This window comes from Lepidochelys kempii, chromosome 2 (genome assembly GCF_965140285.1).
Source record: "Lepidochelys kempii isolate rLepKem1 chromosome 2, rLepKem1.hap1, whole genome shotgun sequence".
NCBI lineage: Eukaryota > Metazoa > Chordata > Testudines > Cheloniidae > Lepidochelys > Lepidochelys kempii.
Window position 1 is genome coordinate 85,274,419 of NC_136381.1, and position 26,368 is coordinate 85,300,786.

At 40.9% G+C, this 26,368-nt stretch overlaps 1 protein-coding gene and 1 long non-coding RNA gene across 3 annotated transcripts in view; one reads left to right on the forward strand and one right to left on the reverse strand.

Moving 5' to 3' along the window:
• Positions 1-8,620, forward strand: part of LOC140906809 (uncharacterized) — a 28,816-nt gene extending 20,196 nt beyond the window's left edge. For both annotated transcript variants that reach the window (XR_012157254.2, XR_012157255.2), the window contains exons 4-5: positions 6,007-6,096; positions 7,381-8,620. This is a non-coding gene — a long non-coding RNA (uncharacterized LOC140906809). The remainder of the gene's footprint in view (positions 1-6,006; positions 6,097-7,380) is intronic.
• Positions 1-26,368, reverse strand: part of MYOM1 (myomesin 1) — a 99,813-nt gene that overhangs the window by 1,299 nt on the left and 72,146 nt on the right. Inside the window, exons 24-37 of the mRNA XM_073331468.2 lie at positions 24,630-24,736; positions 24,433-24,477; positions 19,771-19,907; positions 16,953-17,097; positions 15,826-15,885; positions 15,473-15,540; positions 14,373-14,486; positions 13,664-13,751; positions 12,757-12,795; positions 12,562-12,667; positions 10,430-10,593; positions 9,569-9,605; positions 9,212-9,234; positions 7,425-7,480 (exon numbers count right to left, since the gene is read on the reverse strand). Coding sequence (XP_073187569.1) covers positions 7,425-7,480; positions 9,212-9,234; positions 9,569-9,605; positions 10,430-10,593; positions 12,562-12,667; positions 12,757-12,795; positions 13,664-13,751; positions 14,373-14,486; positions 15,473-15,540; positions 15,826-15,885; positions 16,953-17,097; positions 19,771-19,907; positions 24,433-24,477; positions 24,630-24,736 — 1,189 coding nt within the window. The remainder of the gene's footprint in view (positions 1-7,424; positions 7,481-9,211; positions 9,235-9,568; positions 9,606-10,429; positions 10,594-12,561; positions 12,668-12,756; positions 12,796-13,663; positions 13,752-14,372; positions 14,487-15,472; positions 15,541-15,825; positions 15,886-16,952; positions 17,098-19,770; positions 19,908-24,432; positions 24,478-24,629; positions 24,737-26,368) is intronic.

The window sequence follows — 26,368 nt, forward strand, 5'->3', positions numbered from 1 at the left end:
ATTAGCAGCATCTGAATGTTAGGCCTTAAATGAGAATTTGAAGAACTATCTTCAAATTGGATGGATTTGTTCAGGTTAATTCTATAAGAGTACCACAAAAATAAAGGCAAATCTCCCTAAATATGATAAATGCTTAACCATTAAATGACCATGAATTAATCTCAAGTTTAAGAATGCCCTAAATTACATCCTGACAATTTCACAAACAGATCGAGTTGTTTTACAGACTCCCACAAAACAGCATAACATCTAACGGCTACTATTTTTATCTGAAATCAGTACAGTTTTCAGGGCCAATTTCTGCCCTTGGATGCTCACACATGTATTTCCCTTTGAAGTTAATCGGAGCTAAATCTGCGTGCGTGCTGAATTTGGTCCTAACATTAAGGCAGTTACTTCATTAGCAGAGGGCCAGTTGTTAGAAAGATCACCCTGACAGTTTAATAGCTGCTGCAGATTTGCAAATCTATCTCATACACCAGTAGTCAGAGCTCCTTTAATTTTTCTCTCTCAATGCCAACCCAGAAATACCCACAGGGAAGATATTTAGACATGTAAATGTGTAGTATGCCATTCACTTCAATACAAAGGATGAAACTGGTCCTTATTTATTAAAAAAAGTACAAAGTTAAAATAAAATTAAGATACAATTACTAAAAGAATGAAGGCTCTCACAGCTGGGGCATATCCCACCGCTTCCCTTTAGGGACATATAGGATCTCCAGGAGTTGAACCTTATTTGTCTCAGAATGTTGCCTTAAGTGAGAGCAGTTGCCTAGAAAGGAGGCCTAATGTGTCCTAAAAATGTCATCCTGCTTAAGTTAGCTGTTACTTCTCCCAAGAGATTCAAAGCCCTGGTGGCTTTTTCAAGCCCTACTCCTAATTGTAAGTTTCATTCTTCCAATCACAATGCCATGTGACTTATGTGATCAACTGCAACTAATAAATACAGCAATAAATATTCACAACAGATTGTCGGGAATCAATTAATAGTAGGAAAAAAATTTGCAAAATGATCTCTCATTGGGTAAATTCAAATAACGAGTACATTTGCTCACCAACATTCTGCAAGCAGAAAGAAAAGCTAAATAAGTCAAACCAATTATTCTGTGTGAATTAATGACTTGTCTCTCTACATCCCTAGTCCCCCCAGTCAGACGCAGGTGAGTATAGAAACACTGCTGGGGTCTAGAATTCAGAACATGTCTAATTTTTTCTTCTTTGCTTAGGTTTTCCACTGTGTGCAAATATTGCCCCTTCTCTTGAGCCAAAGTATGGAATTCAGCTCACTAAAATGTTGTGAAAAGTAGTTAACTGGTGCTTGTGTTCAAGATAGTCCCTTCAAAGGCTAACATCTCAAGCTCCAGTGTTAGCTTTAATTCTGCATACCCTGGATGTGTATGTTGAGCTGGGAGTCAGGCCGTGGGTAATGTCCGTTTTCTGGGGTTAAACATTTCCTCCTCTCCTTTTCCCCATTTTTAAAAATAATTCGTTTGTAAACAATTACAGTACAAATTCTTTCAAAAGACAATATGCAGGAATCAAATAATAGATCACATATAAGAAAATATAAAAATAAAGTCCATCAAATCTTGTTTGAAAAGTCCATAGAAATGAACACTTCAGAGACAGTCAAGTGTAGAGAAGTATGGTTTAAGTGGGACTTAAATGGCGTGCAGGCCTTATGCTGGCACTCTGCACTGAGGGGGATTTCATCTCTATGATGCTGAGCCTTCCAGGCAGAGCTTCAGCCCTAACATTCTGAACAGAAAAATCCATCAGTTTAATATCAGTCTCACTGTTTCTTTTCCTACATCTGTAATATACTGCTTGCAATGTAAGATATGATTTAAAACAGTCTGTTTCAAATTTAGTTTGAAGGGTTTTATTCCAGAGAAAATCATCTCCTGTGAGATGATAGGGGTGGAATGTAGTGAAAAACCGGAATCAGCGTTCTGTTCCTCTAATTCAGTGGCTCTCAACTTTTTCAGACTACTGTACCCCTTTCAGGAGTCTGATTTGTCTTGAGTACCCCCAAGTTTCACTGCACTTAAAATCTACTCGTTTACTAAATCAGGCATAAAAATACAGAAGTGTCACAGGACCCTCTTACTGAAGAATTGCTTACTTTCGCATTTTTACCATATAATTATAAAACACATCAATTGGAATATAAATGTACTTACATTTCAGTGTTTAGTATATACAGCAGCATAAACAAGTCATTGTCTGCACAAAATTTTGGTTTGTACGGACTTTGCTTGTGCTTTTTATGTAGCCTGTTGTAAAACTAGGCAAATATCTAGATGAGTTCATGTACCCCCTGGAAGACCTTTGCGTACCCCTGGGGGAACACATACCTCTGATTGAGAGCCAAATCTCTAAATTACCTGCTTCTAATGCAGATTCATCTAACGGTGACTGTGGAAGGGACTGAAAATATTCCTGCCCCATGTTGTTAGCCTGATTTAGTCATGGAAAGATCAATGGTAAAAAATATCCAATAGACCTCCCTCTTTCCCTTCCTGCCTCAGGAATAATGGCGAAAGGTGAAAAAAGACATCCACCCATAAAATCAAGAAAAGGGGGAGACAGAAAAAAATAATATCTCCTCAAACCTAAAGTACTTCTTCATGGTGGACCTCACTTCAGGGGATTCCCCGAAACAATAAACAAAATCCCCAAGAGATTAAAAAGGGAACAAGAGGAAGAAAAATATCCCTCCTCCTCCAAAAAATATGTAACTTGGTGAGAACAGAGAAAAGGTGAAAAGAGAAAAGACCCTATCTGGTCTCCAGCAGCAGCCATGGTCGGAGAGTAAGTGGGGCTCTTAAACCTGTTCTCTTGGAGTCCTCTGGCATTAAATAATCATGTTTTTGATTGCAGAGATGTTTAAAAAGCTGAAGGAACGGGGGAAAAAAAACATATTATTCCTGGCTATTCAAGGACTCTGAATATGAACAGCTCAGCCACACCTGGACACTGCAGCCAGTGAAGAGTCTATAGTTTCATTCTCTATTCAGTGCTTCTATATCAGGGGTTCTCAAATGGGGGGGTCGTGTCCTCTCAGGTGATCACAAGGTGGTTACACAGGGGTCATGAGCTGTCAGCTCCCTGGGCCTGACAGACCCAAGCCCCCATTAAATTAAATCTCCCCATTTTAATTTATATCGGGAGGTCACACTCAGAGGCTTGCTGTGTGAAAGGGGTCACCAATACAAAAAGTTTGAAAACCATGTTCTATTTTGTGTCCGCATTCTTTGAAAGCTAAGGGATCAGTACTGAATTGTCCCTATTGTCATTGCAAGGTCCTAATGAGTTACTGTCAGTGACGCAGAGAGTTATACTGGATGCATCACTCAAACCCTAACAGTCTAGACTTGTGCCAATTTTTCCCTAACTGAGAGAAACAGCAGTGCCAATAACCCTTTCCTCCTTCAAATTGTTTCTTAAAATAACTTCCCCTTTTGCTTAGCCTTACATCACTGATCTGATTACTGGTGCTGTGTGTTCCCACTCTGATGCACCCACTTCTTTATTGTTTGTGTTCTGCCTATTTAAGTGGAAAGATAATTCTTATATTTCAGTATGAAGATGGTAAAATCCCTGGTCATTTTAAAATCTTCTGGGCGGGAGTTGCATTACAGTGGGCCTGCTGCCAAGGCCTGATCCTTTGTATCTAGCATTGCATCTATCTGTTTTAGACATTTTTGCCCTTAGGACAGGGACCTTATCAACATACGTGTTGCTAAAACACTATGCACACCTATGGCATTATAGAAATCCCAGATTATAATACGTGTCAAATCTTGAGGTCTTTCTTCTAGTACGAGCTGCAAAACACTCTGGCCTGCTCCTGTTGGGGAGGGCAGCTTCCCCCTCCAAAGATCATTCCCTTTCTTCAGGGGAACTCTCCATCACTCATGCTTGGCGCAATGAGGGGGAAGAAGGAAAGGACTAGAAACGCCCTCTGGATAGTTGGCAGGAGATTTGCACACCCTCAAGGAGACCAGGTGACCTATATTCCGCATTAGCAGAGCTCCTAACAGAAATCAGATTACAAAACAGGATGAACACTTTTGTTTTTAAAAAGTCACTCCTGACTCAGTTAACATACCCATGTAAATCACTGGAAGTTTTGCGCGAGTAAAAACAGAATGAGAATTTCAGAATTTGGCCCCCTGCCATATATATATAATATAACTTACAGTAATACCCACTGTCAATTCAAATCTTCACCTGGTGTGCTGTGATTTGATACTTGGGCTTTTCAGATTACATTACAAAACTGAAAAACCATTTATGAATATCAGTGCAAACATCTTTGGCCATCTGGAACATTATCAAATGCTGTTAAAACAAACATCAATTCATATATTCCACTACACACAATTCAATACAAAAATTGCATGTAAATAACATTATGGATATGTTTTTAAATTAAAGGGCCAAATCTGCATACACCTGGAAATTCAAAGTCAAGGATGAAAAATCTGCTCCCCTCAGTTTGTATGATTGCACTAGATGTAGCAGCTCTTATGTATACTGTGATAAAAGAAAATCTAACGGCTCCTTGTAACTGCTACACCCTGCATTACCTCACTTTACATTTTAAAATGTCATTGAGGATTGCATGAGAGTTTCATGAATTACAAACCAGGTGTAAACAGATGCTCCCATCTCTCCAGAATACACACAAACACTGGGGACAAATGAGTCACTCCCACCTTTACAAGTACTATTTATTCAGTAGACAATTCTATCAATATGGAAGTAAGCAGTTATTGTAACTTCACTGTATATGGTAGATTAGAATGCCTTCAATGTATATAATTTTATTTTGGTGGGTTTTATTTTATTTTTCATTTTAAAAGTTCCTGGCTCATGTTATAGGATGTTGACTAACAAAATTATATTTTTAAACAAGTCTTTATTGCAGTTATATAATTACAATCATGCATCAAGTGTTAGTAAAAAGCTATTTTTTATACTATCTTCATTTCAAAATGGTCAGAACAATGTGTATTTGTAGAATTGTGTTTAATAGAAGAATAGATCTCTGTCTGATCTTGAATACCAAGATTCAACCCAGAGTGAATTTTTATTACCCATTCATACAATATTGAGACCATTGTTTCATTATGTATGTGCTGGGACAGGCTGAATTATATGGGCAAGATCATGAGCCTATAGGACTAGATTACAGCTAGCTCTGTATGAAGAGGCTAGGGTGAGAGAATGACATGAGCCTCCCTATTCTGCCCTTTTGCAGAGGTCAGAATCAACCCCAGTCTGTGTATTTGTGGCTCACAAGCACCAGGGAACTCTAGCAGCAATAGTATTTGTAGATACTCTACAGAGATGGGCTGAGAGCAAAACTATGGTATCAACTACAAGCACTGATCTAACATGGGGAAGAATATATTGCACTACAGCAGTGTCAAACAAACAGGCCCTGGGCTGGATCCAGACCACATGATGTATTGTTGTGACCTCATGACACACTCAGATTGTACAGAAACTAAGCTTTTCTTTAAAAAAAAAAAAAAAAAAAAAAAAAAAAAGAGAGAGAGTAAATTTCTAGCCCTTGTGACTGAAGAGATAACCTTCCAAATGTGAACTAAACATAAACCAATGGCATGTCTGCCCGAGTCTAAAGAGAACCTGAAACAATGAGTTAGCAGGATGAACTCCTCTGCCCCCTATTAATGGTTTATGTGTCAGCTTTAAAGCCCAGCAATGACATTAAATGTCAGCATTGACTGATCATTGTAGTGGATTGAACAAGCTAAGGGGTAGGAGTAAAGCTCTTAAGAGTTGGCAGTTGCTGCAGAATAAGAAATACAGGAATAAATAAAAGTTTAGTTACTACATAAAATCTGTATTGTCCCCTTGATCTCTGGATGAACCTCCCATTGCCCTGCTCTAACACCAATTCCTTCCTTCACTGACAGAGCACAGAGGCTCCAGTTCATGACCAGCAAGCTTTCTGTGTTCCCTGTCTAGATCTCATGCAGGTGTACAGGATGCAGTAATGCAGCAGGACAGGTGTCTGAACTCAGCAAACAACAAACACAGCTACCTAGGCAAGAGAAGGTGAGAGTTTTCTGAGGAGGCAAAGTACCACACCCATTTGCTAGAGGGCTGTAGCCTTTGTTTTATGTCAAAACTTTTGAACAAGACTTGGGCAGAGACTTTCCTCTTGTTTCTGGACCCAATCCACCAATTTAGATGATTCTACACAAATCCTGTACTGTATTAATTGTAAAAGACTTTACAACTCTGTCTACACTTCTCATGAATAAAACAAGGTCTCTTAACATCCCTATTGAATCCATAGTTGTTGGGCCAAAGATACTCACCTTGAGTGTTCTGAGTTTTTAGTATCATCCAGCCTTCCTCTGTTCACAGCATCTCAAATATCCTTGTGATTTTGAGTAATGAATGCACTAGGAAGCCTTTACACCTTACTCTGAATAATTCCAACCAATCTCTCTTTCTATATCACTGCATTTTGCTTCTGAAAGCTCATACTTATCTGTATTGTTTCATTTCAACTCTGTTCTGGCAGAGAATTCTCAACTGATATAACCACCCAAGTTTTCCCACCACAAACGCATACCAGACTCATCTCTTAGCAAAAGCAACTATTTCAGCTGAAAATTGGCAAATTCACTCACTTTCCTCCTGCCTTCTTCCCCACCCTGTTGCAGTTGCAAGAATTCGCTGTGAGAATGTCTAAGAGAAGGTCTGAAATTGGTCTTTGGTCTCATCTAAGGACCCACAATAAATGACTGTAGCTCATCCATCAAACTCAACAGTAGATTTATCGTCATCATCATCAATATAAATCCAGAGTAATTCTATTGACTTAATTTGCTTTATCTCAAATTTACCCTAGTGTAACAGAGAAGAATTTCTCCTTTGTCTCTTAGGATGGTGAGGTAGGAGGTTGTGTAGGTTTCTACCACACTTTACTCCCCAACTCTCCAGATCTGATGGGTGCCATGCCTTAAGGGACTACCATCATCCATACAGATTGACTGGCTGTCTTGGGTGTAAGGAATTCAGCATTACTCAATATCCCATAGAAAAATGCAACTGTGAAATCTCTGTGCATAATGTAAATTTTTAAAGATATGGTTGCAGCTGAATTTCCTAAGAAGTACACTGTTCACATTTTAGTCCTGACTGGCATTGTCCTCTCACTTTTATCTTATGCTTAACAAATGAAACTGCCCCAAATACATAAACCTATCTGTCCAAGAAATTCAAATTGTATACAGACGATAGAGAATGAATAAATAAATAATACAGCAGATTTTTAAAATGGAACCTTTGAAATAATTCTTACGTTCTCCCTTTCTCTGCAAAATATAGAAGCTGCTCAGCTATAGTATAAAGCTATGGTTCATTTACTGTACCTTGCCTTCCTGGATGGTGACAACATCAGGCAAACCTCCAAGTATCCGGGCACGATCTGAAAATACATGAGTGAAGTTTCCTTTAATGTCTGCAAAAATAACTCTGTCCCAGATTTCATTTCCCCTGTAGCGCTGTTCTTTTATCTTATTTTTGTACAAGTCTCTGTATATGCAAATGAAGAGAGTTATTCAGTATTCCTAGCACACCATTTGCACATGTAAAATCATGTCACTCTGCTGCACAAAGCAGATATCTTAATATCCTACTGTCAATCACCTCCTCAGTGAAATTAAGGTATGGGCCTTACCCTTACCTCCACTGAATTCAGTTTGAGTTTTGAGTGCACAAAGAATGTAGAATTGGGCCCGATGTTTCTAAGTTTCCAAGGTAAAAGTCTAGCAATTCAGAGTTTATGAAAAGAGATGAGTTGCAGCCTATAGAAGAGACTCAGAAACCAGTGAAGTTTAGGCTTCTGATCTAAATAAAAAACACAAATTCTGATCTCAGTTACACCAGTGTAAAATCTGGAATAATTCCATTGACTTCAGTGGAATTCCTCTGGATTTATCCTGGTGTAAACAAAATCAGAATCTAGCCATTTGTGTTTAGTTTCAAAATCCTACCACAATCCAATATAAGTAAAGTGACCCTAGCAGGCACATTCTCTGCTGCAGCTATTCCAGGAAGTGGAATTCAGTCTTTGTTAGTAGTGGGGGAGCCATCAAGAGGCAGAAAGTGGCTACATGGAATACTCTCCCCTTCAACATAGGTGCTCTTCCCCCTCTGTAAAATAGGGACTTTATGGAGAAATTTGTTGAAGCCAGAAGTGGAAGGAGCAGGAGTGGGGAGCTAACCTATACCCAGGGGTGTGCCTTCTCCCCACTATCCATGACCACCCAAAGTCAGAGTCAAAGTAGAGCTGAGGAACATCTAGGGGCAGCACATTTACTGGTCCTGTCATACTGGTTTGGGTGTGTGTGGTGGTGGGGGTTGCAGCAGAGTTTGGAGGAACTGGCCAGGATCTTTAGGGTAGGGACCCCAAATGATGCATACCAATTCCTCTGCACTGCCTTTTCAGACTCCATCTTTGCCTACACTATATTTCTGTGCTAGTCCCAAACACGTAGAGAGGGGAGACTTTGCTGAGATGTTGCATTAATCTGTTCCACCCATGCACTTTTAAATAGAAGGGAAAGCATGTAGAGCTTAATCTTTGTAGTTATTTAATAATTGCTTTGTTCATTAAACTAATGATTAAATACTTTTTTTCCCTCTTTTTAAATTATTCTGTATTTTGTATCTTCAGTATAATGCTACGATTGAGATTTTTAAATGCACAGATGTCAAAAAGCTCAAACCTCTGGTTCCCAGAGTACTTGTGACTTGGCCCATTTATCCATATGTAATATTTTTCATCAGTGCTTGTGGTGTGAAGCCATTTACCATGTAGGATAATTCAAAAACAACTCAATTTTCTTCAGACTTTCAAAAACAAAGTCACTTTTGTGTTGAGAGCAGGCAAGAGAAATTTCAGCTCAAAAGGTAATTTTTAGGGAAAGTTTTTTAGCTGTGAAAACAGAAGCTAAGACTGGAAAAAGTTAACACAGCCATAATTATACTGTCACTAGCTGATTGTTATAATATTAGCTACCAAACAGATTACTTTTCCTGTTTCTCCTTGGTGTCAGGATAAACTGGTTTTATCAAATGCACACCCATAGTCATGAGGATAAAAGAAACTTCATAGCCAGTTTATGGAGATCATTGTAAAAGAAAGCTCACTTACTTCTTTCTGCAATAGCAGCTTGTCTGTAGTTGCGGGAAACAAAAAGAAAATTCAGTTTTAGTTAAGATTAATTTAGGATGACTAACAAATGGCTAATCTTTGAGACTGCTTTAACTCACTTAAGGAAAATCTTTCTGCACAGTACATCACTTGATAATCCTACTTTTTCCTTATTAACAAAGACTCAAATCCTCATCCCATAGAAGTCAATGGCAAATCTCTCATTGACTTCAGTGGGACCAGGATTTGGCTCAAAGGATTTTTTTTAGTGTTAAACAAAGTGAACATGAGTACAGTTTCTTTCTTTATTAGCAGCATATTGTATTCAAAATTATACTTGCCATGAGTAATACTTACTTTAATCTTTGGAATTCAGTAAAGGCTTCATCAAAGGCTTTTAAAAGAGAAAAACTGATGTTAAAGGTAGTTTTCACAGAACAGGCATCACAAGAAGGTAATTTACATTTTAAGATGTAGATTAAAATGTAATCAGTGTAAAAAAGTTTAACCTTTGCAGTCTTTGCTTTGATACCATACAAGAATTAAAACAACTAAAGGTTTAATTAAATGAAGTTGGTCTGTAGGTAACCGAGGCCTGAATGTGATAATAATAATAAAAAATCATCAGTCTTTAACACAGAGAGAGAGGGGCTAAGATTATCTCACTAAAGATACCTCAGGAACAAACCTGCAGTTTCCAAATTAATTATAGCTTTCAGGATTTAAAAAAAATCCATTTTTAACAAGTATTTTCATGCCCACTGCTAAGTTTTACATTGATGCCCAGGTAACCAACCGAACAGCAAGATTTAGTCTTGTTGTAGCCTCTCCATATGTTGATGTTGACAAACCCTTTCTCTCCCTGAGTGAGAAGAAGGGACAAAAACTTTGCCAGAAACTGTGCAAAGGGTACAGAATGGAAACAATTATTTCACTAAATGATTCCCTCATCACCTGGAGCCCACAAACACAATGTGGAGTTTGGGCTTTGTGGGTTGAAATGGCTGTGAAACGAAAGGTTGGACCTTGGGAGCAACCTGTTTCTGGCACACGGTGTCCTTAGGACTCAAGAGCCTTCTGGGTGGAAATCTATCCCAGAATTAATCCAAACACCATTAGCTTTCTCTCTACACCTTTTACCCCTGTTCTGAATGCTGGTGAAAGATATTGTCACTGACAACTCTGAAGAATTAGGTATTTATAGTGTGACAACTCTACCTTGTCCAGAAAGATCCAGCATCCTTGTATGTGTAGTTTTACCATCAAAAAGCTCCATTATATATTTGCCCTTGTCGTGTGGAGTTGGCTCATTGATCTGTAACCAGATCTGCTCCCCAGTAACACCAGTCTTAACTCTGTCTGTATACTTAATCTTGGCATCACTGAAAAATAAAAAGCAACATTAGCCCTTCCTTTTTATCATATTATAAATATGAAGGACCTTTGTGGCCTCACTGGCCATGTCTGCACTAGAGAATTTTTGCAAATGGTTCCTGTGGTGCTACGCTATGAATTCAAAATGTCAAAGTTTTTAAACCAAATTCTGGCTAGAGACTCTGCCATACCAGGAAAGCTGAGGACCAAAGTGGGGCACAGGATGGAATTTTTCTGTTCCAATTCTAGCTCTCCTCACAGCCCACAGAGAGGCTGTGGCATGTGCCCTCCATAACCAGAGCTGCAGAGGTCAAGACCCAAGGATCAGTGGGGGAGATCCATGCATTTCAGTATATAACCCAAGAATGCATCCCGCATTCATATCTCTACCTCAGCACATGTTGCTCCTGAATGAGGTGAAAAGGTGCTATGAATGGCCAGGACATGAACAGACAACAAAACTACTTTTGTAGCAACAGTATATGTCCATTTAGGGGGCAATTTGGCACAGTGCCAGAATTTGGTCCTTCAGGTAAATACATGCATACATTAGTATCTCTCTTCCCACAAAAATATCCATTTCCCAGCTTTCTAATCAAAGAGTTAATTACCCTAAACAAGGGAGGAAGCTCTTTGTCAAATCAGTTGCTCAATTTCTTTTTATCCTTAAACAAATGCCTTGGAATGTAACAGAAGGCCAGGGAGCAATTTACTAACACTTGGTGAATTAATGTGAAAAGAAAAGGAGGACTTGTGGCACCTTAGAGACTAACCAATTTATTTGAGCATGAGCTTTCGTGAGCTACAGCTCACTTCATCGGATGCATACCGTGGAAACTGCAGCAGACTTTATATATACACAGAGAATATGAAACAATACCTCCTCCCACCCACTGTCCTGCTGGTAATAGCTTATCTAAAGTGATCAAAGTAAATAGATAAAGTAAATAGATAAGCTATTACCAGCAGGACAGTGGGGTGGGAGGAGGTATTGTTTCATATTCTCTGTGTATATATAAAGTCTGCTGCAGTTTTCACGGTATGCATCCGATGAAGTGAGCTGTAGCTCACGAAAGCTCATGCTCAAATAAATTGGTTAGTCTCTAAGGTGCCACAAGTACTCCTTTTCTTTTTGCGAATACAGACTAACACGGCTGTTACTCTGAAACCTGAATTAATGTGATCGTTCTAACATAAAATTAGTTTCTAAAAATGAAACATGAGAGTGAGCAACAAATCTGCAGCATTTGATATTAGCTTCCAGTCTTCAAATGTGTAGGGACCCCTGGGAATGCAAAGTTGAAAGTAGAGATGGTACTAAGTATATTTAAAATAATCCTAATAATTCATTCCTCTGGATTTCCCAGTGCATCCTGCCTACTCTGGCTGAGATTTCAAAGCTGCCAAAGGGATTCTGATGCTCAAGTGCCATTAATTTAAATGGGGTTTCAAAATCTCATTCTCTATCTTGTTTTGGTTGTAAGCTCTCCAAGATAGAGACTGTCTGTGCTTTGTGGGGGGCGGGAGGGAGGTTGGGGGTTTCTGCCTCAGGCACATGTTGGAGTTTAATAGATAAGGGGTCTTTTCAGGATGAATCCACCTATCAAGAGATATATATTGCACCTGTTCATTCTGTATCTGTACTGTAACTGCAATTTTGTAAAAAAGTGCAATCCAGGGAGACAGACTGGCTGACCTTGAGCTAAACATTTCTGAACTCCAAATGTTCTTCAGATTCATGGACCTTCTGGTCATAAACACTTTACTCATGTTCTTCCTCCAGGCTGCTAAAAATTAGTGGATCCAATACCCCTCTGACAGACTGATATAATTCCATTGACTTCAATGGAGCTACAAATGATTATGTGGGAGTGAATGAAAGGAGAACTGGGACCAATATTTTAATATATCACTTTCCTGTTGAATGTGTAAAACCAAAGAATTTGTAGACTGCTAGCAAATTTTCGTACACTTACTTGTGTAACCAGCTCACTCTCAGATCTTCCAAGTAATAATTAACAAAAGAGAATAATCTGATACCCTCCGCTGTGCTCTGGATTTTCAGTTCTGTTGCAGATACAGCTGAAAGAAGAGCACATGTTTTATGCAACCCTACTGCCATTCATGAAGAAGAACGAGTCACTCATCTGAAGGGGGAATTAAATACTTACCAATCTTTCTGCATACTTCATTCATCAGATCTGCAAAAGCTGTGGAAACAAAATCCATAGGCTGAGACTCAGTGTCCATGCAAACATGCTCAGTAATAGGTTAAAAATTGGCATGCAGTGTTATGACTCTAGAGCATTCCCTCTAAAGAGTTCCTAACAGAAATCTGATTTGCATTTTAAAATGTATCAGACCCTTAGTTTCAAGCACAATAAAGCTAAGGACTGTTTTCAGGGAGCTTGGCTGTCTATTCCATGGTTTCAGCACCATGTTTAAGCCCTTCACTGCTGAACAGGGCAACATTCTTTTTTCTAAAGGTGACTGTATTCAACTGGAATTTTGGCCCTTTCATATCAATGTATTATATACGGAGTATGAATTTTGCTCCATGTACTGGACACAGTAAGTAGCAATGAAATCTTTAAAATATACAGAGTTCTAAGACTAGAAGTACCCTTAAATAAATTATTGGCAAAACAGATTAATTAAAAAGTCTGAAAGTGCATCCTCACAGGAACCTAAATTATATCATGTTCATAAAATGATCTAGATCCACAACATTTTTCTACATCAATGGAATTACTTTTAGTATAGTGAGCACCCAATTTGAAAACTGTTATCATTGTGAATACCCTCAACTGGGGTATCCTGAGGAAATATTACAAATAATCTAATTAACAAAAGTATATTGGAATGCTCTGTTACTGAAAAGTCACCATGAGGATGGTCTCATGGCATCTGTGATAACTTTTGGTTTAGGAGTCTGTTTAATATGCAGGAGAAGCAAAAATCACTTGAAAAAGATACCGCAATTTGCCTATGCAAAACTCTTGTGCAGACAAAGAAACACTGCCACTTCAGGTACTTATGACCCAGTATGGGATAAACCATTCAGAATGTTGCCCTGACCTGCTTCCACAAGCTTCAGTTTACTTTTGTCCTTTCCTCTGTCATCCTTCAGTATTACTTCATAAATACCAGCATCTTTCTTGGAAAACTGTAAAGCAAGAACAACAAACAGTAGCATTCAAAACAAGTTGTTTCAGAAAGCAATAATTTTTCTGTTCTAGTGATTTATGTGGCTGGAAAAAAAAATATATGGACACCAAATTTAACCTTTTATCTATATACTCTTCCTCACTAGAATTAATTTTGTTCTTTTTACAGTTTGGGAACTAAGGCACAGAGAGACTAAGTGACTTGTCCTAGAGCACACATGAAACCTGTAGCAGAACTAGGAATTGAACCAATATCTCATTAATTTTAGTCTAGTGTCTTAGCCACAAGACCAGTGTTCCTCTCACTGATTAATAGGAGCACATTACTGTTTAACCCTTTTCTAATGTAATCAGCACAGCAGTCTGATGTAATCCTCCAGCTCTTTAAACTGATTTAAAAGGGAAATGTGAAGCTCTTTCTTATGGTTTCCTGAAAATCTGAATTCACAAGGATTTAAATTTGCTGCAGCCAAAAAATAAACGCAAGGTGAGCTTTTTCTTTAAAAACTATATCCCAGTTCCTATCTATAGTGGATATGTTGGAATATCAGATTAGATCACATCTATGAACTGAACTGAATACCATAGATCTGTACATCAAAAAGCCAGGAGTCACTCACCTCTGATATCAGCAGAGTACATACGCCATCCTTAAAGTCATGCTCCTCATCCACCATTATCTCCCTCCCATCTTTATACCAAACAATGTGTGTTTCCTTCTTAATATTAGCCACCTAAAATGTATGAAAAGCACATCAGTATTATCCTATTATTATCCTATTATCCTATTATTTTAATATAGTGAATTGAATGCTAGGTGTGTCAGCCTATGTGAATTCTGGGATCACCCACAAGAACAGTGAAAGATGCAACCCCTCAGATGAGAAAGGGGACACAGAATCCAGAACTTAACTGATTACAGGGGACAAAAAATGAAAAACAGGGAAAGTGCTGCAGGTCCCAGGGTCAAATGAGAGATCCAGGGGGAACACAGAGCAGGGAACCCTGAACAATCTCCACTGCTCTGAGAAGGAGTCAGCGGACACCACCCAGAGGAACTCTGCCCAAATCAGAGCACAGAATAGGAAGCAGAAAAAGGCTTCAGAGCATTCTGAGAGCTATCCCACCCCTCTACACACACAACTTGCTTGTTCCTCCTGGACTGAAGGATGGTTGACAGTGCTGGAGAGCGAAGCCCTTTTATCCACTCCTGGATTGAGTAAGGAAAGGTGGGTATGGAGTTAGGCAAGGGGGGTATGGAGTTAAACCATCCCAGTGGGAGCACTATGGAGCCCAAACCAGAAGGAGGCGAGTACAGTGACTAAGTCAACCTTAAATTCCAAATCACCCAAGTCCAACAGTCAGAGGCTCAGTTCCTCATGGCACTATCCAATTTGCAGATGGAGCATGCCTGTTTGTGACACCCCTTAATGGCATGTGGTATGTGTTCCCTTCTTCTGACCTGCTCCACTTTGTGTGTCCCTGCTGCCTCCCCACAGATCACCCTTTGGGAGCATTAAGAAGAAAGCAGTTTGTGCTCAAGACGGCGCAGAATCTGTGACTGTGTTCAGATGTCATTGGGGGAATACAAAGGAAAAGGAAACCTCTTTGCACTCTTCCACACCTTGCACACCTGTGCAGTGGCTGGCCACAATCTGGTCCAGTATATCTCTTGCTTTTATAACTACCTGAACAGTGTTGAAAACCAGCCAACTCTTACCTTGCATTTCAACAACACATTGCAATCAGCGGTAACTTCCCATCCCAGATACTCAACAAAATGAGGACCTGTTTAAAATGAGTTTTTACAAAATCACATGAGCAATAATCACAATACAAAAGAAAAGTTAAATGAACTTTTCTTGCTAGATATACTGTTATTTTTATAATGTCAGAAATATAGGCTTTTATTCTTCAGATTTTATTCTTTATGGAAAAAATGAGGTAAGCAATTAATTACAATTAAATAGCAATTTGTATTTCAAAATACCATATTTACATCTGCTCCTACATTTAATCAGCCAAAAGATGACTGAACTCCTTTCATTTGCATATGATTATGCTGTTCATTACCTTGTTTCCTGAACCACTCTTGCCTCTGAAAGTCTGCTTCGTCCTGTAGCTTCTTGAACACTAGGGATCAAAAACAGTCAGGAAAACAAATGTGAGCCTTCTAGAGAGAATATCTCGTTAGTAGGGAATGGGATATTATTGTATTGCAGAGGTGAAATCCTGTCCCTGCTGAAGTCAATGGCAGTTTTGCTATTAACTTCAATGGGGCCAGATTTTCAGGTCGCTGATAGTAAATATTTCATGTGTTAAGTATTTCAGCTGTCACAATGTTATTACAGCTGACCCACGCTCTCCTAGCCACCCACAGACACTAAACCTTTCACATGTATCCAACCCTTTTGAGCAAATGTATGTTATTGATGGTGGTTCATTCAGCACTTGAGGACCCTCTTAAACTCATTTGTTACAGTAAATGTCAATGTAATGCTACAATGAGTAATATTTAATTTATGTAAGAGAAAAGATCAAAGAGAAAAGTATGAATTGTAAATATATCTGAATATATGCCATCAAAAGGAGAAGACATTTAGTGTCACTCATCTAATCACATTTGATCCTCGGAGTAAGGAAAACAAGAATGGCAGCAGAATCATCAAGCAGTTGAAATGTAAACAGCTGCAGGTACATCTGAATATCTAACTTGAAATAGGAGAACAGTTCCAAGTATCTCCAACAACATTTGTATCAAATTAGCATTGTGGGACATTGCAATTGTAGATATAGGAAAGCTAGCTAGACAGATGTGAGAGAGACATTATAGGTAGTATATGGCACCTGCCATCTTCCAAGTGCTCTTCAAAATTAATTAATCCACACAATGCCCCTGTGAGGCACATAAGTAACAGAGATGGTTGGAAAACGTGAACATTTTTCCTAAAGATTATAATGGAAAAATTTCCTTTTTTCCCCCATTTAAAAAAAATCTGAAATGTGACCAGATTTAGTAGGTGTTATTATCCCCATTCTACAGGTAGGTAAACTGAAGCAGAGACATTAAGTGACTTGCTCAAGGACACGATCGATATAAAGAAATTAGCGTAAGAGCACAGATCAATACTCCGGTGTCACTGGCTCCTTAGTTCATCGCACTGCACTAGTTGTGAAAGTGAAGTTCTAGATGAGCTTACCGTCACCAATAAGGACAAGACTGGATTGGTTCGTTGCTTTTCCATCCTGAAGTTGGAAGGTATAAGTCCCTTCATCGCTGTCCTCAAGTTTATCCATGATCATTTCAACAAGGCCAGTATTATGGTCCACCTTCATCTTATATTTCTTCAGCAACAAAAAGAAAAGTCAGACTAATGGTCTTCTTCAGAATCAGAAAAGACGCATCTATCTGGCCAGATTCTATAGTACTCTTAATAAAATTCTTTATTTTTTTAAATTCAGATTTGTTCATTGTGTCTGTCCCAGGCTGCATGCACATAACCAAACATATACATAAAATATGTTAATCAAATATGATATAAGCATATTTATTATCATAATGCTTTATATCGGTTCTGTACTGAGCATCACGTTCTGTTTCATTAGAAAGGATTTTTTAAAATATATGAAAACTATTGCCCAACTTTTCAAAAGAATACTTTCCCCGAGATGATGCTTTTATATCTTACTTCTATAGAATGCCCTGTCCATGCCTTTTAACCAATGTAATGGAATGCTAGAGACTTCATATGTTTTGGGGTTAAAAAAAAGTTCTCTGCCTTTTGCTTATGGGAACTTGCACATAACATAGGCCCTGATTTGGGGTTACATGCAGAACTTTGGTCAGTGGTGTAGTCAGAATTCAGGGGGTGGGGACATGGATGAAGAAATGTGGGGATGTGGTTTGAATGCACTGCACTCTGTGAATTTTGGTCTCCTGGAATGGCCTACAGAGGGATATGGACAGTAGCTAAATTACAGGACTGCCTTATTCTGAGGACTGGAATGCTCCCTAGCTGCTTACAGAATCTGGATGCCCACAAAGGTGGCCAGAGGTGATTAGGGTGCGGGGACATGTGTTACAACCTCAGGGGTTACCTGGGGAAGACAAATCAGCGCTGCATGTTGCTAACGCTGTTGCAAGCATTGCAAAGCATTTTGGGGAGGGTCAAAGTTGTGAGCGGGGAGTGGAAGATTCTTTTGCAGGCTGCAAGAGGCCAAAGGGGGAAGGAGAAAGAGAGCAGAGAACAGGTTAATTTAACACTGCAGCTAGCAAGCTTAGTTTAATGATAAGATGCTGGCCCCAGTACAAGGTCACAGCACTAGACGAGAAGTTTCCCTCACCCAGCCATAGCCAGCCATGAGAAAACCAGGGCCACAAAGATGAAAAACCCAGGCGAGACAACGAGGCGGGGAGCAGAGCTTCGCATCCCTGAAGCCATTGTGTTTTGGAAAAGCAAAAAAACCCCACAAAAAGCCGGTTTAAACTGGCACAAAAAGCATCAGGAACAGAGGTCACGGAATGGAACACCCCCAAAGAAGCCCAAAACTTAAAACCCTCCTGAGAGCTGAAGCAATTCGGAGATTGTCAGCGAACCCTGGACAACCTGTGCGCACAGGACAGAACTCCCATCCACCCCTCCCCCTCTTCTTCTTATGTTACACCCAGGCCTGGCCAGCCTTGGGTAGTGTGGGTGTAAGTGGGTTAGGGCTTGGGTGGGTTAACGCTTTCTTCCGTCCTCTAAGTAACGTGGGAAGCACCAATCACTCTCCACTGTTACTTTATTATTTTATCAATAAAGGTTTAAAATTCAAACACTTGGTGTGTTTTGTCATCTCCTCCCCAAATGATCCTGCAGCTTCAGCCTGATCACCCCAAGCAGATTGGTAACAAAAATCTGTCACACATGTGGGGTCATGGGCCTCACCAGATTTCTTGGGCTGCCTCTCGCCAGGATGCCCAACAGTGGCTCCCGCTGGTGGTGGCAGTCACCATGTGTCCATACAGTGTGGGGAGGGAGGAAGCAGCAGGGCACTGTGCTGGCTGTGGGCTGAGCTCCCCGTTGCTACATGGGGCTGCTTCTTCTTCCCTGCTGCTGGAGTCCCAGCGCTTCCTGCTGCCTGCTTTGCAGACTGCCCACTGAGGTAAGTGAGGGGGACATCTTCGAGATCGGGAAGAGGAACTGTGACAAGGTGCTCAGCGCCAGGCAGCTCAGGTGGCGCCCCATCCAGCCCAAGAGCCTTGGAGGTGAGTGAGGAGAGAAGGCTGGGGGGCAGAGTGGGATAGAGGGGTGAACCCTGCTGTTGCTGCTGCTTGCTGCTCCAATGCACTCCCAGCAGCAGCTTTCTGCTCCTGGAGGTGCACTGAAACAGCAGTAGCCTTCAATGTGCTTATCAAGGAGAAGGCAATTTGGGGGTGTCATATTCCTCCCGCCAATAAAAAGTGACTGATAATTCTCCAATTTCTTGTTCACTGAGACGATCCAGCCCCCAAGCACCATCCCACCCTGATGGCACGTGGGGGACTGTGCCTCCCAACTGTGTTGCTCCTTTTGTTGGTCTTGTTTTGAACACAGGTAGGGAGGAATGCCTGCAAGCTCTGCAGGGGGCTGGACACTCACAGGACAGAGAGCAGAAGGAGGAGGAGGTACTTGCTAGTGTATGTTGTCTACATACATACCAAGTTTCAGGGAGTGGAGGCAGAGGTAACACATGGGGTGGTCACGTGTCCCCACAGAACTGTTTAGTTGTGCCCTCCCACACTATCCACAGTTATGTATTGTCTCTGCAGGTGGCAGAAAGCCACACTGAGTGCACCTCCTGAACTGCATCCAGCAGTGCTCAACCACAGCTCAGAATGTGGGCAGAATCTTTATACTGATGTTTTCAATCACGTGTTATATTTTCCACGTAAATGCATTGGAGTAGTGAGGTCTGATTATATTCAAAGTGCTTAGCTGGAACATTGATACTCATTGCTTATAAAAGTCAGAAAACCATAAGCAATAAAAGCCATACCTCTCCATTAACAATTTCCTTGTCATTAAATACAAAGTTGACCTTTGCATTGCCAGACAACTTTTCAGCCTGCAGCCAGAATCGCACTTGTCCCTTCTCCAGAAGTTCAGCTGCCAGCTCAGACTTAAGTGGGACAGCTACAAAAAGGAAAGAAAAGATTGAAGGGAATCTTTCCTATGTTTCACAGCTGTTCTTTTCCATTGTCAAAAATACACTCATTGATATGTGTAGAATTTATGGAAGTGTGTGTCTTCTCCCACCCTCTGTGTAGTTGTTCTATTGTTCAGGGTCACTAGGGCTGTGTAGAGCTAGAAATATTCAGCATTTGAGTTACATTTGATGCTGCTCCATTCTAACTCAAATAAAAATCTGTCTCAAAGGTAAACTGAACATATCTCTGCAGCATGAAGTGAGTGTGTATGGCCCAGAAAGAACCATGCTTTATGACTCACTCTGTAATGTTATAATAAAATGTCAAAATGACTCAGCAGAAAAAAAACAGCCTGCAAGGTCTTGCCTTCAAAGGTAATCAGAAAGTAAACAGCTGAACCCCACGTTGGTCCTTCATTCCTAGAATTGATCATGTGTGTCACATCATGCCAAAAATTTCAGCAGTACACTCAGTTGTCAAAGAGAAACATTGACATTATGAGCCACATTCATTGCTGATGTAAGCAGGGTCAACTCCACTGAATGGTATTGTAGCCATTTATGTCACAGGACATTTAGACGTGGTTTTAGTTTTCCCATTATTGACAAGTTCAAGTCTTCATCTTATTTTCATTCTAACTTTTCCTTAGGCTTTAGCTTACTTGGAAAACACAATCAATTAGACCTGGTCATATAGGGGCTGATTTTTCAAAGGTGTTGAACATCTAACTACCTCCCACTGATTTTTATCTAGACTCACAGAGCTATGCAAACAGTACATGAACACTTCTCTACCCTCCTATAGGTATACAGCATATACAAGCATAAGTATATGAGGAACTCCCGAAATATAATAAGGACATGTCAGATTTGTAGTCTGAATTAGTGAGTCATTGTTTTTCATCTGTCAGAATACTGTAAAGTGTATTCATGGAAGGGTGTGACATTGTCCCAGAGCTAGTGAGATGGATTTACAAACATCTTTGTGAGACAGTCAGAGGGAGAGTCTTTTCATTTGTTTATATAGTCTGGTAACGGCTGTAGAACTAAATGTGAAACTCTCCTACCATATAGATATTGGTAGAGGTCTCAACAACAAAGGACTCAACAACAATAAAGTGGGACTATGCATACTATACTGTAAAACAGAATACCCAAAGTATGAACAGCACAACTCTGGGTTGTGAAACTGTTTCAGATACAAGGCTGCACTGCAAGGCATATTAACCTGATTTATAGCAGGGCTAGTCTGGCATTTTTCCTTCCTCCTCTGCATTGCTCAGCTCCACTTGCCAGCAGCAGAGAGTGAAACTGACAAATCATTTTCACTTTTCTTCGCACTTCTCACACGTGGAAATGGCTCCTTTAAAGATTTTCACCTCTTCACTTGCTTGCTCCTCTCAGACCCCTAGCGCACCTTCTGGAGCAGGCAACGTGCATGAAAGCAGCTGCCTCCCAGCCCTCCCAGCCTGCTCTGAATCAGGCTGTGAAGCACAAGTGGAGGCTTCACTCTGCACATGAGACTGCTCTGTCTGTCGTCTCTCTCTCTCTCTCTCTCTCTCTCTCTCTCTCTCTCTCACACACACACACCCTTGTCCTGAGTAGCAGGGAATGCTTTTCCTTTCTCCCCCACCAGAAGACATCTAATAGGTAGGGAAATGAGGGAATAGCCAAAAGGGGAAGGAGGATGGGCAGTTGCTATCAGGACAAGGGGAAGGTGGCAGAAATGGAGTAATTGGGGATTGGCTATGGCAACTGGGACACGAGCAGAGCACCACCACCTTCCCCTCATTTTGACTCCTGCATGTTAGTGCAATGGTGCTGTAAAAAGCTTCCTCACTTACTTTGAGAAATGAGAGGTAGCTTGGATCTTACTTAATCTCTAAAAACAAAAGGAGAGAAATGCCAGATGTACCAGTGTTTGCAACAGGAAGTGGGTGTAAATTAAGAAATTAGGCTGTGCTGCTTTTATTTTACTGTCAGGTTTGTGGCAATTTTAAACTCTTAACTTGATTTGTATGTAATTAACTATGAATATCTTAGCCTAAAATGGAAAGAAAAAAACAAAGCTTCCCAGAGGCTGTTCTGTAAAGGACTAAAATAAGCTAAAGGCATCTTCTTTTGTGAAAAGAAGTCACTCCTCAGTCCACAAGACTAACAAGACTGAGTCATTGTGCTTGCCAACAAAAGTGTTCATTTAAAAATGTGTCCGTATTATGAAGCACTAACTGGCAGCTGTATTGGAAACTTCTAGCAATCCTGCTTCTGAGTTTTACTGCCTATTCTGTTTAGTGTCTCAACTGATCACAAGCACCTGATTAAACCTCCTTTAGCAGTTACCAAGTTGAAGAGCAGCAATACAGGGGACTTTCCCATCCTTCTCCTTGGCCCTGTGCAGCTACTACACTCACACGTTGTCTATGTTCAGTAAGAGTATGTCCACAAAGCAAAGAAAAACCCGTGGCTGGCCTGTGCCAGCTGACTCAGGCTCATGGGCCTGGGCTGAGGGGCTGTTTCACTGCTGTCTAGACTTCCAGGCTTGGGCTGGAACCCAAGCTCTGGGACCTCCCACCTCCTAAAAGCCAGGCTCCAGACCAAGCCCAGAAATCTACAGAGCAATGAAACGGGCCTGCAGCGTGAGCCATGTGAGCCCGAGTCAGTTGGCACAGACCAGCCACGGGTTTTTCTTTGCTGTGTAGACATACCTTTTGTGCGGAGTACTCAAGCAGCCCACTTACCAATAAACTTGCCAGCTGTAGTTGTTTCTGAACACAAGTTAAATGTGTTAAAAGTAAGCACTAAGCATGTTTAAATGAACTAACATGCAAGTGTTTAAGCTGAACATGCAAGTTCTAGTGATTAATTTTCATGTACATTACTAACTTTGTTAGTGCTTGTAAAAATAGTTTATCGAGAGATGAGACTGAAGCTCCTCATATACCCAAGGAGCTCATTACTGTTTTCTCTCGTCTTCAGCATTTGCAGATACAACTCATCTTATTGTTATTTAATATTTTACAGTGCCTAGAAATATGGTGGGTACCTGACAACACAAAGGGAAAGACGGGGTCTCTGCCTTGAAGAATTCACACTCTTATATGGAACATGACACAGTTGGGGGGGGACAATCAACAGAGAAGGTATGGGGTGAAGAAGGGCAAAGGGTAATGGAATACGATTGTGTGGTTACTAACTTTGGGTATGAAGGTGCAATTAGGAGTTTATTTTTGTTGCTGATTTTATTATAAACTAATAATACGGTTGACTTGCTTTTGGTGACATCATGGAAGAAGTAAGTCTTAAAAAGAGATTTTAATGATGAGAAGGTAGCAGATTGTGGGGTTTGGGAGGTCTTTCCACGTGCAGGGAATGGCATAGAAAAAGTCATGGAGGTTGTTGGGGAAGAAACAAACAAGTGGGACAACGAGGTTGAGCTCACTGGATCAGAAAAGGCCAGTGGGTGACACAATAAGAGACCATGTCGGATATGTAGACCAGAGTAGAGTTGTGTAGGGCCTTGAAGTGGTGGAGAAAAGGAAGGCAGTGGAGGGATTCAGAATGAGAGATGTGGTCAGACTGATAGGGAAAGACGACCATTTTAGCGGTCATGGTTTGGATGGACTGGAGGGGTGCAAAAAAATGTGGGTACAAAGCAGGAGGGGTGGAGTTTCAGTAGCTGAGATAGAGATAGGAGGTGGTGGACAAGAACTTTAGCTACTGGGATTGAGAGGAATAGTCAGAGCTTAGAAATGTAGTGGAGGAAGATATGGCAAGATTTAGACATGACCTGGATATATGGGACTGGATTCACCATTGTGTTACTCCTGTTATACGCCATTGTGACTCTGTTTAAAACAGTGGTATTGCACCAGCTTAAAATTGGAGTAGTATAGTGATAAATAAAACCTGTGGCTAGAAGGAGAGGGAATCATCAAATATAGCCCCCAAGGTACAAACCTGGGTAACAGGAAGAATGGTCAGGTTGTCTACAGTAACAGAAAAAGAAGAAGATGGGGAAGTTCAGAAGGAAAACTCCTGTGCAGATGGCGCATTCTAGCTGGACTTGCTGTGATGTTTTGTTTGCCTCGAATTTGGTCTTAACTTACATTGCAGTCATGTTGCCAGCTAAAGTTAAAGGGGCAGAAAATTATAAACTCTCACACTGGCTTGGCAACTCATAGGGATCTGAGTAAGTGTAAAGTTCAGTGCTCCAGAAAAAACAAATCCATTGGGATGCTTACTACACATCCAATATATGGACTATACTGTACAGCTAGAGAGCAGCATCTAAATAAGCAGCAAAGGCATCAATTAATACATTAATATACTGGGAATAATTGAAAGACTGACTAGTAGAAACCATGATCTCAGCTTCACATACTGCATGCTTTTCTTGTGAACCAGCAGAGCAGCTCCCCTAGCTGATGCTGGCAGGGACTCTGTAATATACATCCCAGAACTCTTCACACTGCATGCCAGTATCTCTTCTATGAGCATGCTCATTTTACTTACTTGGGAACTTGCGCTCATGGCTGAGAGCGAGCAGGCGTTTCATCTCTACAAACATTTTAAAAAGAAATGTTATGTTTGCATTTCTGTTTTACCAGTTATAATGATCACAGATTCTCATACTTTTTCAGGTAGTGCAGAAGAAGTAGTGAGATGTGAACAATAAAGAAGGCATCGTAAGAAATAGGTTTTGTCCTTACCTTCCTCATCTATTGTGTAGCTTGATGAAACTCCATCAGTGTCTGTGACAGCACAAGAGTAAATGCCCAAATCATCTTCCCCAAGATCTTTAAAAGCAGCTTTTGACCTTCAGACAAAAACATTTTGATTAAAAGCCTTAACCAAAACCCTGAATCAGAACACCTCCCTTTTGGCTCTACCAGTGAGTGCTGTGGCTCTGGCTGAGCAGGAGAGTATGGGACATAACTAGTGAAAAAGTGGTGTGACAAAGTTCTTCCTCTACCTTGGTGGGTCCTGCGCTCATTGGAGGATTTTGCTCACCTCAGAGATTCACAGTAGCCCTCAGTTTTGCCACTTTCGTGGCTCAAACCTGCCATTCACTCAGATAACCTCATCACTGGCCAGCATGGGAAAAAAAGAGTAAGAACAATCTCCACAGTTTCTTCTGATCCACCATGTGGGTCAGGGAATAGCTCAGGGACCTTCCTCTCTGGTGGAACCTCCTGTGTTGGGTCCAGAGTTGGGAGATTTGGGGGGAACCCGGGCCCACCCTCTACCCCAGGTTCCAGCCCAGGGCCCTCTGGACTGCGGCTGTCTAGAGTGCCTCCTGGAACAGCTGTGCGACAGCTACAACTCCCTGGGCTACTTCCCCATGGCCTCCTCCCAACACCTTCTTTGTCCTCACCACAGGACCTTCCCTCCTGATGTCTGTTAACGTTTGTACTCCTCTGTCCTCCAGCAGCACATCCTCTCACTCCCAGCTCCTTACGCACACACCTCACTAACTGGAATGACAGCCTTTTTAAACCAGGTGTCCTGATTAGCCTTAATTAATTCTAGCAGCTTCCCAATTGGCTACAGTGTCCTAATTAGCCTGCCTGCCTTAATTAGTTCTAGAAAGTTCCTGAGTGTTCTGGAATAGTCTCTGTTATCTTCCCCAGGTAAAAGGGACCTGCTTAACCTGGAACTAATGTATCTACCTTTGACCACTCTCTTGTAGCCATCTGGCCTGACCCTGTCACAGTGGGTATATCCCATGGTGTTTACCATACATGTTGAACTCCACAGACTGTGTATCTGGTACATGAAAGATCTGAATAAGTCCAGCTTAGTCCTGCAGGAAGTGAAATGGGAGCCTGCAGGGTAGAGTGTATAAGAGATGGAATAAAGATGCCAGAAAGGGTTCACATGGATTGCTGGCAGTATGGTAAATACAGGCTGGTTCTAGGAAACATCTCTCTGGATTTCGTTTTCATGTGAGATGTAAGAGATGTGTTACGGATGGCTATAAACAGGGAGGGGGGTGTCACATGGTTTCTGAGGTGCTACAATTGGTAGGGCCCATACATCTACTTCTTCTCCCATATATGTTACTTTTGCACCTGTATATTTGCATCTCCTTCCTCCCTAGAAAAAGCTGGGGAAACCGGTGACCCAGGTCACCCTGAAAGTCACCAAATCTGGGGTCTGGTTAACAAAAATGTTCCAATGTTCACTGAGAATGCCCCGCCACCAGCTCCCTCCTGATCAAACCAGAGTGTTGTTTGCTCCAGCACCTCAAAAGTCTGCAACTAGTGCAGTATAATATGGGAAAGTTTTCTGAAGGAGTGAGGACCAGAACAATGTAGTATTTTTTAACATATTTAACCTAAATTGCACCTGCAAATCTGGTCGCCAGTGCAGGTCAGAGAGCACAAGGGTAATGTGCTCTTTATGTGAAGCACTGCTTAAACAAGTGGGATGCATCATTGCGTGTGTG